This window comes from Cydia pomonella, chromosome 16, assembly GCF_033807575.1.
Source record: "Cydia pomonella isolate Wapato2018A chromosome 16, ilCydPomo1, whole genome shotgun sequence".
Taxonomy (NCBI): Eukaryota; Metazoa; Arthropoda; class Insecta; order Lepidoptera; family Tortricidae; genus Cydia; species Cydia pomonella.
The window spans coordinates 16,740,143-16,758,345 of NC_084718.1; the positions used below are offsets into that span (position 1 = coordinate 16,740,143).

The window sequence follows — 18,203 nt, forward strand, 5'->3', positions numbered from 1 at the left end:
AATTGAAATATGGATGGAAAATGAGAAAAGTATAGGTTATATTAAGACTAAAGGTAATTTTGTCTGGGGTCCAATATCCCCAATTACTTACACTACGGTAGTAAAGGTCGTTACCAGCATTAAAAACAGTATTTATAAACACCTAAGTATCGTAATGTGACAAACACTATGTATGTGTATGAAAAACAGACGACGAGCAACGAATAACGAATGAAGACACAATTTCATAGAAAATAACGTATTATCTTTAATATATCTTACGCACCGGTTGACAAGCAAACATTCCACCATTTACTCACTGCGGACCAACTTAATTAATTACTGAGCAAAGAAAAATAGCTTTAATTATAGTGACATAAAGTATCCGTTGACAGCACGATGCATGTCAAGTGATCTAAGCAGTTTTTATACGCATTGTGCTTTCAATGAGCATGCCATCTCATCGTTATTAATTTGTTCATACATTTATCAGTCCTCAAATTGATTAGTTAAGTTTATTAGTTACTATTGTTTCCATTAGTTACCTATTTAATTGAATTATTAAATAATAGTGTAGAGTATTAAAATTATTGATCGTGCACGCATGGTTGCGTCGGCGCAGGGTGCGTGCGCGCGACTTTCTCTCCCCTCCTAACGGGCGCCATGTTTCAGCTCGCCGCGGCTCGGCGTCCACAGACGAGGAGCGGCCGCGCGGGCTCAATCTCGTGAACAAGCAAGCGGTGCTTCCGTTCGTGCCGCCGGCCTTCCCCCACAACGCGCCTGACAGGCTGATTAAGCCCTCGGAGTACTTGAAAACAATCACGGCGCCGTGCAAGCGGGACGACGCGGCGGCGGAGGCGCGCCCGCCGCCGCCGCCCGCGCTCAGCGACAACGCGCCCCCTCCGCCACCCCCGCAACCCCCTATGATCGCCGCCCAACCGCTGGCAGCCATTAGCACCGCCGAGCTAAGCGCTGTCCGCTTACGCGCGCCGGCGACGAAAACGCTCTCCGCTCCGCCGCCCGCCCGCTCAGTCAGCCTACAATGCTTACCGAGCGCAGCGGAAAGCTACAAAAGTGCGAAAATAGACTTGATAGAAGAACTGAAGATGTCGAAGGATATCACTGGAATCAAGAAGATGAAGGTTGAGCGGGCGAGGAGGGAGAGTCTTCAGGATAAGGAAACGTTCACGGAGTTCACGAAGCGATTTACGGCGGAGAACTTCGTCGATCAGGTGAGTGTTGCATTTTTATTTTTAAGGTCGAGGTGATATTATTCAACGAAATGAAAGTGACGGGGGAAATCATGAGAAAATACTGTCTTTCCTATTTGCAAACTTTGGTCTTTACGTGTTCACAAAATACCGATCTATGGAAAGAACATGCATGATTTGACGACATTAACTACTTATGTAAATACTATTTAGTTTATTTATGCTTCTTGGAATTAGAAATTAGAAGAACGGATTTCTAAAAGTGTTCCTTTCAACACGGTTTGTTGGTACAGTCAGCAATCAAAAGTCGCGTGTCAGGCTTTGCGTTAAATAGTAGATTGTTAACCAAGGGATGAAGGCCCTCATTTCTGTCGAGGTAGTTAGGTATTAGTCCGAGACAGAAATTGTGCCTTTCATTCGAGTTTAACACTACTTTTCATTTCGAATACGAGAAAAGTAAACTACATATATATAATTGTGTTTTTAAACATGACTACCTAAGTATAAACTTACATAGTACTTCTTAGCGCATTCGGCGCTCATCAAGACACGTTGTCGTTTTGCCTCTGTGAAGCATTTCTGCTACATACCGGGAAATGCATGTTATCGGCTACGACGTAGCGCTACGATCGTAGCTCAGTGGTGAATGTGTTAAGGGTACTAACAAATCTATTTAAAACCAAATTTTAATTGCTTATCGTAAGAAAATAAAAATCATTTTCTGCACACTTCATAGAACAACAATGACCCACTTTCAGAGCATGTGAAATGAAAAGTAAGAATCTCTATAGATCGTGCCATTCACGAAGACGCGTGCCTTGAATCTTAATGTCATTATTAAAGGTTAGATTTGACAAATCTGCGCGCCATCGTGGATGACACGAACTATGGGTATATGTAAAACAACTAGACTGTGGCAGATACTTTTGAACGCATAATCTAGAGTAGAGATATAAATAGATATATAAGAATTTTAAGTTGTAAAAGTATAAAGTAAGCGGAAAATACTTTTGGCGCATTGTTTGATTTGGTATTATTGATGCTGACTGTACGGACAAACAAACTCGTATTATTATTACAAGTAGAAATATAAAAATATATATTATGCCCACGGGCGTAATATATATTTTTTTATTGCCATAATATTTTTTCAAGTAAGTATAAATGAGTTTTACTTTTAATATACTGACGTTTATAAATTATTCTTGTATGTTTATAAATATTTAATTTGATTAAATATTTATAAACATCTCGAGTCCAATATTTTACATACCCCCCTCGTTGCACCATGTATTATTTCATCAAACTCTGTACTCAAAACGATTACAAAAATATAACGTCAATAAAAAATAATTTCACTTACAAACAATGACATGACCCTATCGCGGATTGCCATTAATGCAGTTTACTTCCAAAAAGCCACTTAGTACCGAAGTGGTCATTATCTAAATATAAATACGGACGTCATGTCACCAGCTATCAACAAAACGAGTCAAATTTTCCTCCGTGCATCTTCGTCAGCATTCCACCACGTCCGTAGACTAACCCACTGATCCATTTTCCCCCCTACCCATTTGCATCAGCTCCAAAAGAGCGTAACTCACTATGAAACTAAGAGATACATACGTCCTTATTGATAAAAGATAAGGCTTCACCATATCCATAGAGGTGTAAGACGATATAAAACTAAAAGACATATACGTCTTTCTAATCAATGTTTAAGACTCCGCGAAATGCATCGTGCAATGATTGTATTTTTTATCGTTTGGTTTTGAACCTTATAACAACGCCATAAGATCGATTTGTGGTCACTCAAATGCCTTTTGTAGGAGGAAATTGTTGCATGCTTTGCTAATTATCTCAAAGTTAGTTAATTGAGTACGTTGATCTCGGGTTTTGATTGGTCTATCTTAGGAAATGATCGTGAGGTTATTAATCGAGATTTATCATTAAATCTTTATGATTTAACTTTAAGTAGGCGTAGAATGTATGATTCCTATATACAACTGTCATTATAAAATGAAAAAAAAATACAATTTAAAGTTTTAGAAACAAATAAAAAATGAAAATAATAAATAAAGTGTTACGTAACGTATAGTGATCGTTAAACATTTTATTGCCTTATAAATCTATTAGTTCTGATGTATCGCCGGAATATTTCCAAAATTATGAAATTTCCATATACATACGCCACAAAAAATTCTGAAACTTCTCATATTATAGTATAAAAATCGAAAATTCCGAAGTGAATGTTTCCTTTTTGTTCCTGTAAAAAGTTGCTGAAATGTCTGAAAACTTTTTGGAAACTTTCGGCAACTTGCACAATGCACATTACAATTGCACACAGCTATGACAGATTTTGTTTATTATGGTTGTTTTCATTGAAATGTTAATAACTAACATACAATTTAGCTAAACATTTTAGAAATTTTTTGCGTTTTTTAAGTAAGTATATCCATTCGTATATCTCTAAACAATTTATGTAGTTAGAATTTGTAATTTATTTGTGAAATATTAAGCGATTTATTGCCGAATTTCTTGTTTAAAAAACTCATCAATAATAAAATATTGCAAAATATCTTACATCACGCACTTACAGAAGCCCATACCATAGGCAATATATGCCTTTCGTACTGTCCTGAACCTTTTACCCACTTTAATTACTCTGGGACCCACTTTAATTACTTTTGGACCCGGGTATGTCCTTAAACTACGTCCACAAGAGAGGTATGGGCATTGTGAATGTCATCTGTGTGGTAGGGCACAGCACAGCGGATGTCATTCCAGATCTAGAGCAGAGCCCAACTGGGGAAGTACCTCCACCTTACAGAAAATCACAGCCAAATAACACTAGACCCTACTCATAGTGTTGTGTTCCTGCCGGTGAGTAAGGTTGCCAGAGCTCAACGAGGGTGGGAGGGGGTTAGGGTCGGCAACGCGCATGTAACTCCTCTGGAGTTGCAGGCGTACATAGGCTACGGATACTGCTTACCATCAGGCAGGCCGTATGCTTGTTTGCCACCGACGTAATTAAAAAAAAAACTGGTCCACTTGCTCTGACCACAATAGCAGTGCATTGCCGATTATATCGTAAGATAAAAACATTGTGTATAAGTTTTTGCAACGATCTGTCCAACCATGAAATTGGCGATGCTTTTGTAAATTGATTACGTTATTTTACGATACAAATGCATACTTACGCCTTGCTTAAATTGTTTCATTATGATGCCAAAATATGGTGAAGCGCGTGGTAATTATAAAACGTGGTTTATTTTTTACTGTCAAATGGTCAGTTGCGAGAGATTCTGTGGTTTTGTGTGCGGTGTGAATATAATAGTGACTGTATCGGGAAACAATGTAAAAAAATGGACAAGTAAATAATTAAAAAATAAGTAATTTTTTTTACAAATGTATAGTTTTTAGATTTTAGACAAATGTATACTTACAAAATTTTATAGTTCTAAGTCATCGGGAAGTACCCTATAAATTCTGATTGCCTTGAGAGTGTTTAAATGTACGTTTTTGTGGCATAAACGGCCGTATTTTTTTTAGACTACAACCAGAATTAAAAATTTAACTAAGAAAGCACACCTTTTTTTTAAACTTACTGCAGTAAAGAGAATGCCTCCTCGCATTCCCGAGATAAAGGGCTATTTATAAAACTTTACAAGCGTCAATTAGTTTAGTTTATGTTTTATAATTTTCATACAAATACATAATTCAAAATGACATATTCGACAAATAATTAAATGAGACTTGTAGCGTGTTTATGACTAACGCTATAACATTGATGATTTCTATTTGTTTTTCGACTTCAAAAGATTGTCTACGATTTTACGAATATATGTAAATGTGACACCACGAAGCGTAACACGTTCAAATAAAATTTCCATACAAGTCATCAAAAACAACGGTGGAAACATGATCGCTAAGGAGCGTTACGTAATGAACTTTATGAATATTACTCTAATTAAGTTCTGGCGGGTAACAGTGTGATGAAACGACCTTCTGCACTCTTCAATTACCATAGCTTGTTCACTATCGGGTTATCTTTATCAGTTGAAAACTGCTACAATATATTTACGTATATTTTAAGTTTCAAGAAATTATGTAAATATTATATTATGGGATTTTTATTTTACTTTAAACACACACTGAACACACTTGTTGGTACACTAAACAGATATCGTCATCATGAGAAACATACAACTGCATAAACTAGCACGAGATCCAAAACAAGTGTCCACAGCTGTGCACATGCTTTGCAAGTAAGCGCAAATGCCGCAAATGTTGCAATAGTACATTGTGCAACGAGGGGGGTAAGTGAAATTTTGGGAACGAGGGTGGTTATTCCCGACAGCCGCAGGCTGGAGGGAATTAAAGACCCGAGTTTACAATATTCTTACCCCTGGATTTGCACACAATATTTTTCATCACACTTGCAAAGAAAAAACTAATTTTTAAGCGGGTTATTCCCACTAGTTACCACCAAGTTGTTACCAGTGGTAAATACTGGGAATTTTTTCACACCTTTTACCACTGGTAACTACTGGGAAAAAACCCACTAGTTACCACCAACTTGGTTTGGTGGTAACTACTGAGTTTTTTTCCCCAGTAGTTACCACTGGTAAAAGGTGGGGATTTTTTTTCCCAGTAGTTACCACCAAAATTTGGTTAGCATTCAATACTAATAAAAACAGTATAAATATAGAGTTCCTTAATCAATAATTAATTAAACATCGAATTAATTATAAGTTAATTAGTTATTCGTTTCATTATAAGTCGATTACTGTTTCAGTAAACTGCCTTAAAAGTGATTAAAAAAATCGGTCTGACTGATTTGTTTGTTCGTTCGTATAATTGTGACGTTATTTATTGAAAGGGACTTTATTGCCGATGGCGCTTACGCCATTATCAACTATGCTCTTATATAAATACAACGCTGCGCTACGCATAAGCGTGTATTAGTGTGGCATAAGCGTCCTTCACAAAAGATCCAGGTTTCATAGATAACGTCACAATTTACCTCGCACCTCGCACGCGTCCGACCTGATCATGAAGCCGCCCCGCGCCTCGAATGTGTCATACTCGCGTCCATCATAGTTAGCATAGCATAAGGTATATTGGCCGTCAACATATTGAAAGGCATGAAAAATTAACTTTCTAGGCAGGGTAGTGCCAATTGGCAATTGGCAATCGTAATTTAATCGCAAATCTGGGCATTAAGGTTGGCAACCCTAGTTGTGACTGACCATGAGAAATAAAATTAATTGGGTTATTCCCACTAGTTATCACCAAGTTGTTACCAGTGGTAACTACTGGGAATTTTTTTCCCACCTTTTACCACTGGTAACTACTGGGAAAAAAGTTCCCAAGAGTTATAAAAAAAATACCACCAACTTGGTTCTTTAAATTATGTCTATCCAAAAGCGAATTCGAGGAACTGTCATAGGGATCATCATTCGCCGCGTCAAGTATAGCAAATATAGCAATATTAATGCCCCTACCGCAATGATCTCCGGCTATTAAATCATTATTTTAGAGGCACATTAGCAGCGGTATGGTGTATTACCTATTTGATATTTACCGGTTCTGTGAATAAAAATATCACGCGAACAGCTGCAGTGCCAATGTAAGAATTAAAATTAGGTACCCGCTCGTCAGAGACATGAACCCTACTTAACCTTTGGTATGCTCAGGAGCAGATCTGCTCCATATATATTCAACCAAATTCAACTTAAACATGAAGATGTCATGGTTGCTAAATAAATGGCAAATTTTTGACAGGCGCATACGGGTAAGTTATGAAATAAATACCTAGCTAGGCAGAAACTTGGATAGACTAACTCCCAGGTGGCTAGGTAGGATGAAGCGACTTGAAGATAAATTTAATGTTCTCAAATAAATTATCCTCGTAATATTTAATATCTATTACAATGTACATAGTCGTTGCAAAACAAATGAAATTCATCCCAATATGCTCATACAATAAGGTTCAATTTAAAAACAGGAAATTTTTGTACGGTGGGCCTTTCGAGATTAAGGAATATTCCGAAGAATGTTATAAAGTTTTAACTTCTTAAAACAGCTCATTTTGTAAGGAAAGTGCATCATTTTCCGGAAATATTATTCAAATCGTGATTAATGATTATGAATATCAAAGTGTTTCATCTTCATTCAGTATCCAGTAACCCATTATACTTTTTAAAAAAGAATAAGCACTACGTAATCGAAATCACGAAGCTAATTAATGCACGAAATTCATCTCCAACAATAACTTTATTGTTGCTTTCTGTGCAAGCGAAAGCTTCTTTAAGCATTATATCAATTAGGTCTAGATTTGAAAGGACCGTGGCAGCGTTCACGCTTTCTATGAGGTTATCTCAAGATTCAAGACTTTTATTTACATTCGTGTATACAGGATTCATTCAATTAATTCAAAACTAGTGGCGCTGTGAGCTGTCTACCTCGCGAGAATAGCTTAAAAATATACGAGATAAAATCTGCAAGCTTTTGTCCAAACTCCTAACACTACCTACGCCTTCACGTTAATTCCCGGGACGACACGTACCCGGTGCAAAAATTCCAAAAATACTGGCCGCATTGCCGCGCAGTACTGCCAGTGATATTTGCTGGACCAGGTATAAGCCAGAATGGGGACCCCAACCTCGCTGTCTTAACCGCTGGCCCAGATTTTTAATAGGTAAACAGGGATAAACTTCTACTTGATAATAAGACTTGACTAGGAGGGTTTTGTCTGACTAATTCTAATAATTAATTATTAATTTTTACATTAATATTAACTGAATTAAAATACAATTCTAATATATATAGTTGCAAGAAGAATAAATTGAAAAGGTTTGTAAGTAGGGAATAATTTAATAAGAGCTAACGCTCTTGATTTGATTAACATTTATGTCGAGGAGAAGTTACATTTGTTATTCATGATTTAGAAATTGATTCATATTATCGACAACACTTCGTATCAATATTAAATTACTTAATCATTAGCATGTTTTGCCTCCGAAAACTGGGCTATTAAATTAGATATACATATCATGAGAAAATAATAGATCTGATTTTTACTGGTCGCAGTGTAGATAGGTATAATTATTATTGTTAGATAACTCGATAACGAGGAATTGATCTATAATATTATACCCAACACAACATAACAGGAAGTAATCATCAAGTAAACGTAATTATAGTTTGGGTGTCTCAGCATTCATCTAGATTAATGTTAAATAAGTTTCTTACTTACATAATGATTGGCTGATTGAGGCAGATTATTCGTGCGGACGTGCTTATTTTATTAATTGATTTTGAATATCAACAATATAATTTTTACTGATGGTCTGCACGGTTGCACGCTATTCATATTTATACTTAAGGGGCTCCCCGCGGTTTTCATCGATCTTTGACAAGTTTTGAGTAGTTTTTCCAACATTTGCACTGCAGATAGAATTTTAAGACAATTGGCTATCGGTTCTTCAAAGTTTTTTTCTCCATTCTGGTCTGCCGGATTTTGAAAGAAAGAAATACTTTTTTTATGATTTTTTAAACATTGTCTAAAACAAACACTTTTTTCGTCGATTGCTGTGAAAGATCTTACGCGAAATCTACATGTTTCGGTTCATCTTCCACTTCTCTAAAAACTGGTCAGAGATTTTAATTTTAAACTAATTAACACAACAGTTATGGCCAGAAAACGAATTTTTTGGCCCAAAATGGTTAAATTTTTGATACCAAATAACTCAAAGACAATGAACTTTGAAGTAAATAAGTACTTATGGGATACTATATTGCTTAAAGCCGTTGCTGTTAATACAACCTACAAAAAATATTAGAAAACTAAGGGATTCAGATCGAAAGTCATAGGCGCCAGGGAGCCCCTAAGGTGTGAAATACGTCGAGTGTTTTCGACTTAAAATACGTAAGTAACCCGTTTAAATATAATTTAATAAGCCCAATATAAACCGTGCATTCTGATGAGGTTCACGATGACGAGCCGCACACGATAGGCGTGGCGTTCAAAGGGTTAACATTCAGAATACCTACTTGTTGTTGTCCTAAAGCACCCCAGAGGTGCAAAGGGCCTTCACAAGCTCGCGCCACGCCTTTCTATCTTCAGCTCGCCTTCTGGCCTCGCTCCAGCTGAACCCGACCGCTTGTAGCTCTCTTAGGACGGACCGTTGTCAGGAGTGTACAGGGCGCCTGGAGCCACGGCTTCCGTCCGGCGGTTTCCAAGCGAAAGCTATGGTAGCGTTATTCGTTTCCCCTCTTCGAATAGTATGTCCTATCCATCTCCATTTCCGTCTCGCGATTTCTCTGTGAATGGGTGTTTGCTCCATAGGTCTTCATACCTACTTAGTTTTAATAAATATCGTACAATCAGTTCACTGATTTGTAACGGAATTCAAAGAATAAGTTTTAATATTAAATCAGCAAACTTTCTATAAGTCTCACTCTTTACGATAAGTCTCCGCCAAAAATAATGATTCATTCGGTTTAAGCTAAAATGCTCGAACCATTGCGCTAAATAAACATGTCTCAAGTGTTGAGCGCATGAAGTATCGAAAACCACTCGAGTACGCGGATTTCTTCTGTTTTCCACCGCCACGCACTTTTACCGTAATCACGGCTTTCCAATGATACGCGAGCTAATTAGATCTTTACATAATGCTTCATCGGTTCTTGCCAGATTCATACGTTTCCTTATTATGTCTAGATGTTCCGTTTTTTGGAGCCAGTATATCCGAATGCTGAGCCTGTTCCGCGAAGCGCTCCCATTAGCTCAAAGGAATGCGTTTTTGCACAAATATGAAGTCAGTTCTTCAGTTTCTATTCCTTTAAGATTGCGTCCACCATGGCGCCCTCATTAGGGGAATTGTATTTACTAATAAACCAATTTATTTATGTATTAATCAGTACATTAATTTTGCTGTCCCAGTCCTACTGATTACCGAACTTTTGGTCTTTGTTACATAGATAACATTCAGGTTAGGTACAAACAGCCAGCATCAACAGTAGGTAAAGAATAAGACTACGTTTCATATGTAAAACTAGAACGTGGCAGACAGCGTGTCATTCTATCTGATATCTTTCGCGTCGAATGATGATCCCCTAGCAGTGTTAATTAGAATTGAACATTTACCATAACAACTTGAACCGTAAAGCGTAATGGAGGGTTATAATAATAATAAATATTATAGGACATTATTACACAAATTGACTAAGTCCCACAGTAAGTAAGCTTAATAAGGCTTGTGTTGAGGGTAGGTACTTAGACAACGATATATATAATATATAAATATTTATAAATACTTAAATACATAGAAAACACCCATGACTCAGGAACAAATATCCATGCTCCTCACACGAATACATGCCCTTACCAGGATTTCAACCCGGGACCATCAGCTTCGTAGGCAGGGTCACTACCCACTAGGCCAGACCGGTGTCGTCGAACAATTAACGGTCGGTTACAGTGTATGGTTCAATTTGTAATGGTTACTATCAATATTTTCAATTCGGCTGTCCTCTAGTTCATTCAAGCCCCTTTTGGTGGGCTTAATTTAAAAAATAATTGAAGAAATATGTTTTTACTGTATTTAATTTACTTATTTTTTTAAATAAACTTTACGTGCTAAACTTTAAAAAAAATGTCTATAAACATTTTACGCGACATCTTCTCCTTATAAAAATGAACTGCATGTCATAAGCAATATCATTTAGAGCGAGAGGTATTAATGCTAAGTGTAAAGCTTGGCAGACCTATTGTGTTATAAAAAGCCTATTAAGCTAGGTTAGGTTAGCTTAACGATCGGACGTCTGCTGAAAAAGCACCGTTATTCTGACACGTAATGTTGCATCACACGCGATGCTCGGCCGCTGACCGTGACTCTAACGGGATCCTTATCCAATATTATTATTATGAGAAACACTCGTTTGCGATTTGCAAGTTACTTCACTGTCAAGGTCGAGAATCCATCGCATTAAGAGAAAACTTAGTGGTCATTTTTCCATACAAACGTTCTCGACATTTTCCTCTCTGGATTTTGCCCCTAGATGAATATTTTTTTATATGTGTTCAATATTACCAGTACCTGTGTCTGTATTTTTTTCGTTTTTTGATATTCTTGTTTTTATAAGAACTTTACTTTTAAAAGCGCTAAAAACTGCCAAATAAATGCGCCGCAAATAGACACCTAGCATACAAAATCGGCAACATTAAATGCAAAAATCAAAACGGTCAAACATAGGTAGATTATTTCTTTCTCATTCCGTTCCCAAAATTTCGTTACGATTGGTTAAGTTTTGAAGGAGGAAATGTCAAGAACGAAACGTAGATTTCTGAGGACGCAGGATTTTTGGCCTAAGCCGCAGTTTGTCCTTATCGCACTGATTTTAGGAGTCGCCCTCGTCAGCGCGACGGAGATAGGTATTTACCTAAAATTCTTAAATCTGAGAAGGGTTCCAGCTGGAATTTCCTCTGAAGGCTTCTACAAACGTTGCAACAAATAGCTAGCGATTTTGGATAATTGCCGGCTAAGTATTTCGAAGCATCGAATCCAACCGAACCGATCGAACAAATTCCGCAAAGTATTGCAAATCGCATGCGATTATCGGTGATGTTTGAAGAGGTCATAAGATATCATAATTATATTTAAAATTTAAATATATAATATCTTAAACATATGATATTTTAGTTAATTTAACTACCTACGAAGTTTATCTACATCAGTATACCTAACCATGACCATTTAGAGTCAGACAAAGACAAGTCTGCAACGATTTTGTTAGCACACGCAGTGCAAGTGTTATTTATTTTATTTATTTAATCATTTATTTCAAGTAACTTTAGACTCATAAATATGTTAGTATGCACTTACAGCTATGTTAATATGTACAAACTTATCACCAGGGATCGGATGCCGGTATTTTTTGTATGGGAACGAAAACGGTATTTTTTCGTTCTTTGTTAATTATTCCCTTTCTAATTGGGCAATCTAATAATACGAAGTCGTTATCTAAAAACACAACCGAGTCCTATATTTAGAGTATAAAATAAACCGAAATATATGTTTATTTTGAAAGTTTTTCCAAAAAACCGGTTCCGATCCCTGCTTATCACTAAATAATTACTAAGACAGCTATGTTTCTAGAAGCACCTACTTAGTGGTTAGACATAATAGGTACTTCTAGAAACATGCATGTCATCACAATGCCTCAAATATGGGCAGTCAATCCTCTCGGCAATCGAGCGCAGGATTGGGTTGGGGCTATTTATACGTCATAATGTCATAGAAGTTTGACGTTTAAAATACCTAACATTTGCACTGCGTATGCTGTCAATACCGTTGCAGAATTATCTTGGTTTGACTGTAATACCTTTATCATAATAAGAAATATCTTTTGTTGGCTATCACCTCGCCCTTTTGACATTTGATTAAACCCTATTGTCATTTTCAAAAATTATAATTCTAAGATACTAGGGTTGATTCAATCACTGTATAATACCTACTCTAATACCAAAATTTAAACCTACTAACTTTACTAAATCGCTTAACGCTTATGTACAAAGGCAAATTGAATCAACCCTAAGAACTGAAGCAATCAATTCGGCTGGTCGACGCAGGGTTGCCCTCAGGTGCCGGAACGAGATGCGGCAGGGAACGTGATTCCGGCATGGAAGCGGCAGATGCTGGCTCGAAGAGCGGCGGAGAAGGCGAGGCGAGACTTGGAGAGAGAGCTGGCGGGTGAAGCGGAGAGGAGACGCGCGGCGGCGGTGCCGGCATGGAAGCGGCAGCTGCTGGCTAGGAGGGAAGAAGCGGAGAATAGGTTGAGGTAGGTGCATACTGTCTGGGGTAAGAAAATGGTCTTTATCACAACAATACGTTGACCTTGAAGTAAAGAGAAATAGACAAGTCAAGATCCTAAGAGCTATATGATTTATAATCTCTCTATTAGTATTTTTTTTATACCACGTCGGTGGCAAACAAGCATACGGCCCGGGTGCCAGGTGTTACATGCGCGTTGCCGACCCTTTAAAAACCTGTACACTGTATTAGTAAATTATTTCACAATTTTCGTTTAGTTCATATGGCGCTATTTCTTAAAGTATTTATTCCTTTAAATACCTACTCATTCCCATTCAAAGCTGTACTTTAATTATTACAATTGCATAACTATTACTCCAGCGGAAAGAACTAAGTACATAAATGTTAGTAGGTAGATACTGTTCTGAAGCCAAGTTTGACATCCATCATATTTCCAGGCAAACCCTTTACACCCCGAAAGTGGAAGAAACTAACGGGACGAACGGCGAATGGCGCGCGTACCCCAACGGCACGCAGAGGGCCGTGTCCATCGACAACATTACGCTATGCTACGACACCCCCTCGCAGCCCATGCGGGCGCCGTCGGAGGCCAAGCTCTCCACTGAGAATTGTAATGGTGAGTACTGTGAACTGTATCGTACCCCAACGGCACGCAGAAGACTGTGTCCATCAACATTACGCTATGCTACGACACCCTCTCGCAGCCCATGCGGGCGCCATCGGAGGCCAAGCTCTCCACTGAGAATTGTAATGATGAGTACTGTAAACTGTGTAGTACTCGTACCCCAACGGCACGCAGAGGACTATGTCCATCAACATTACGCTATGCTACGATACCCCCTCGCTAGGGATTGCAAACCGGATTGGTTTTCAATCCGGCCGGACCCGGCCGGATTTTGGCCGTAGTCCGGCCGGATCCGGCCGGACCGGATCCGGTTTGGTATAGGGATATAAAAGTTAATTAAATGACATATTTTTCTAGTTTTTTGCGTAATACGTATTCCTAAATCTATAATTTGAAGTTAATAAATAACTTCTTAACAATAAAATAGAACTTGGTAGTAAAAAGTGTCACAATGTCAATATCACTTTAAAAACAAAAAAAATTAATCGGTAATTTATTATATTTAACCATAAAAGTAGTAAGTTTATAAAAGTACTCAAATTTTCGTTTACAATTATAAATTTGCTTAGTTTCCATGATGCGGTGTGGGGTGGGAATTGGAGCTCCTTGAAAGGACAAGTTTTCGTAACTGTTCTTTGATTTAATTCTTTGTAGAGTCTGTTCGGAAAGAGAAGAGTCGTGGATTGTATTGGGCCCCATACTTTCCACGACTCTTCTCTTTCCTCACAAACTCTAACGTTGACATCCATTCTAGCATAGAGAAATAAGAAGTACATAGATTGCTCACTCCGTACATCAGTTTTGGTACCAAAACGCTTATTATTTTCGTAGTCGACATCTAGCATCGAGTAGCGGAACTCTCAGTACTGCTACTCGACAATAGATATGGCGGCAAACAAAAATTCTAATGTTCAACGATTTTCCGCTAATATTATAACCAGAGTAACCGGAACTCTATTTTCAACGCCTACGCTTACTATTATTTATTACTTTTAACGAAGATATTTTACTTTTAACCAATTATGATATTAAATGCGCTCTAGTATTATCTTGCTCTAATTTATTTGTCCGAAAAAGTAGTAGACTGTATGACTTAAAAAAATAGTACTTTTTTAATTTATGGAAAAGTATATTGGTCAAATTATAAGGAACAACACACGACACGACGATCTCATGCGAAAAATAATAGAATGTAGGATTGAAAACCATCGCGGAAAGGGAAAGTTACGTAGATCAAATAAAGAATTGGCTAGACGTAGAGTAGCATGTACCAGGAGATGAAGGAAATTGCATAAGATTGGATGAAATTGTAAAGACAAAAGATTCTCTCTTAAATTTGAATAGAAAAGAATCTATATTTTATCATATATATATACATATATCGGAGAAAACTAAAGATTATCAATATTATCATATATTCTTCATTCACACATATTGATGAGCCCAACTGTAGTTGGTTAATCTCCTATCACAACATTATGACACGACATGAACCTTCTCTTTAGCATAAATTACAAATGCCTTCCATGGCTTCTCCATCCTTTCATTTTTCCTTCTATTACAGTCTTTATGTAATCGTAATATCGTGCCACCAACATGAAAGAAGAAGAAATCCTCTTCTGTTCCCAGTCATCGTCATAATAAAAATATTTTTATCTTACTAAATTTAAACTTTTTCATTCGTTTTTTGTTCTGTTCAACTTCATACCTCGTATCCGTTGCCTTTTCCTCGTCTGAAACGCACAGCGCGTGCTGTATTTAGGCGTTTTTTTATTATACCGGATCCGGTCCGGATCCGGTGATTTTTACCGGATCCGGTAGTGCCTGAAAAGTGCCGGATCCGGCCGGATTACCGGATCCGCCGGACCGGATTGCAATCCCTACCCCTCGCAGCCCATGCGGGCGCCGTCGGAGGCCAAGCTCTCCACTGAGAATTGTAATGGTGAGTACTGTAAACTTTCGTACCCCACCGGCACGCAGAGGACTGTGTCCATCAACATTACGCGTAGCATAGCGTCACACATCTCTTCGCAGCCCATGCGGGCGCCGTCGGAGGCCAAGCTCTCTGCTGAGCATTATAATGGTAAACCATCCGTTTTTTACTTCGTTGCACATCAGATTACCCTTAAATTGTAGGTACCCAATCGGACTGCACTCGCGTCGAATGATGATGACTCTTTAAAGATCAGCAATGGTCTCAGTGATACAATAGTTATTGCTTGGCAAAATTACGTTTGAGTAGGAAAACATGCTAGCATACTCACAAATTTTCTCATAATTTCAATGAAAATCGTATGTACTTGTAACAATCCTTGGAAAACAGACCCAAAGTCACTTATATTCTTGAGTTTTCGCGTGTCCTCTTCCAAAACACACAGAGGCTCCTTGAATGAGGCACGTAATGCCATATTGCGTCTTATCACACGTACGTGAATGACCTAAATTCCAGTAAACCTCTTCAATAAAGCTGCATATTAAAGACACCTCTTTTCCAGGCCTCAGTAATGGTAAGCACGAAGACGAAGACGTAGACGCAAAGATCATCCCGTGGCGAGCGCAGCTGCGCAAGACCAACAGCAAGCTGAACCTGCTCGAATAGCTTAGTTACGTTATAAGGTTCCCATCTAGCTGGAAGACGCCCCAATCAAGCCGCATAAACTCGGCAAGTCAGCAGTTTTTTGTTGTCTCTGTCAGTTGTTCATTTGATGATATTAGCCATCAGTGGATACATCATCTTTTGCAGATGATTTCTGCAGCATTGGGTAGGATCAGGTTGAATGTTGTGTGAGGTTGATCCCAACATCTGTGATGGCCATAAAGTTCTATAGCAGAGCGGCATCTTCTGCCACAGTAATCACAAATATGATACCGGAGGAGGAGACCTGGCAGAGCGTAAGTCTTTTCTGCCTCAGATTATCGACCTCGGTCTGGCCTTCCTCTGCCGATTCTTTTCACGGGTTGTATGGCCTTTGGGCGAAATGTAACATTTTAATAAGTTAATTATACCTATTCGTCAGTGGCTAATTATACATTATGATCAAATGAACCTTAAATACCGACGTAAATATTTTAGATTGATTGGAGCGACTGAAGGCGTAACGTAGTTCTACAACAGTGACTTTTATCGCACGGTTATCTAAATATCTATCGAGTAGTGATAGAGCCCTGATAAAGGCAACCTAGCCACATTTTACTCGTCCTGTCAGTTTTTTACTCCTGCAGACATCTGATGGCTGGCATTATTCACGTAATGATATTATCATAACTTAACACCAAGTGATCGAAATAAATGTACTGAAATTATTACGCCGTCACGAAAATTACGACAAATCAAAGATGTTGAACACATCCGATATAAATCATAGAATAATTAAGGGTAGACGGGGTAAGAAGCATTAGGACAAGATGAACATTTTGTAGACAATCCTCATATTGTTGCACTTGCCCCGAATAAAATAAACTACCAATGTTACTCTTACCTCACATGACCTTATGAAAATTTGATGTTTACCATTTGAAGAGTCATATTTGAAATTAGAGAATTTATAGATGGAAATGGTCTAAAATATACAGATTTAAAGAAAATAAGTTATGAAAAGATCTTGTCGATAAAGTGCATGGCTAGGTTTACTTTGTCCAGGCATAGCTTAGGTGAAATGCCATAAAAGCATTGTATAGCCGACACGAATAAGTACTTATAAGTTATATAAGCAGTGGTCCAAATATATCCATTTCAAAATTTAATCCAAATTCTTTCCATGAAGAGTTTTGATTAAAATATCCTTCGTTGCTGATTGAGTATTTCAAAAATTAATTACAAACATTTTCGTTTATAGAAAAATATTTGTAAGTAATCATAGTTTATCTATTTAGTGAATTATTATGCAATGTAAATAAATTCTTATACTCTTTAATTATACACTTTTATACTTTTACTAAATTTTTAAGTTAATTTCACTGGAAATATAATTTCTATGTATATAAATGAGATAATGAAGATACCTGTTTAAAAGAAAAATGTAACTATTTTAATCAGTCTTTAAATTAAAAATATCTGTAGACCAAAACAATATGAAATTATCGGCTTTAAATGTTAAGTGGAACCTTGGGTAGCCAACTTTTAAATTAAGAAAAAATATTTAATGAAATTGTATTTCTAAGAGTTTTCTAAAATGCAAGTGATACCATGGTTGCAATATTAGATTAAGCTTAGTTTCGAGGGCTTTGCTAACTTATGTCCGAGATTATACGTCTGTAACGTTTTGTGTAACTTGTATAAACGATGTTTTTTGTTAATAAAAATGCTGTTGCTTTAATATTGTTTTATTTGCCAACCTAACTTTTATTTTTACGTCTAGCGTACCACGTGACTTAATAGTTTCCGAGATAAATCCGATTTCGTTCGATTTCGGAACAAATCAAATTACATACTATTATGTAATAGTAACACTGCCAAAGAAGCATGGAGCGGAGTATTCTAAATATAAAACGTGTCGATAAGAAGAAAAACATAGAAATAAGAAAAAAAACAAAAGTAATTGACGCTCT

General features: G+C 37.4%; 1 protein-coding gene across 5 annotated transcripts in view; it reads left to right on the plus strand.

Moving 5' to 3' along the window:
- Nucleotides 1-17,971, plus strand: part of LOC133526093 (espin) — a 223,389-nt gene extending 205,418 nt beyond the window's left edge. For all 5 annotated transcript variants that reach the window (XM_061862545.1, XM_061862548.1, XM_061862546.1 and 2 more), the window contains 4 exons: nt 652-1,211; nt 12,829-13,037; nt 13,468-13,646; nt 16,151-17,971. In XM_061862545.1, the coding sequence (XP_061718529.1) occupies nt 652-1,211; nt 12,829-13,037; nt 13,468-13,646; nt 16,151-16,254 (1,052 nt within the window). In that variant the 3' untranslated portion in view covers nt 16,255-17,971. The remainder of the gene's footprint in view (nt 1-651; nt 1,212-12,828; nt 13,038-13,467; nt 13,647-16,150) is intronic.
- The last annotated feature ends 232 nt before the right edge of the window (nt 17,972-18,203 follow it).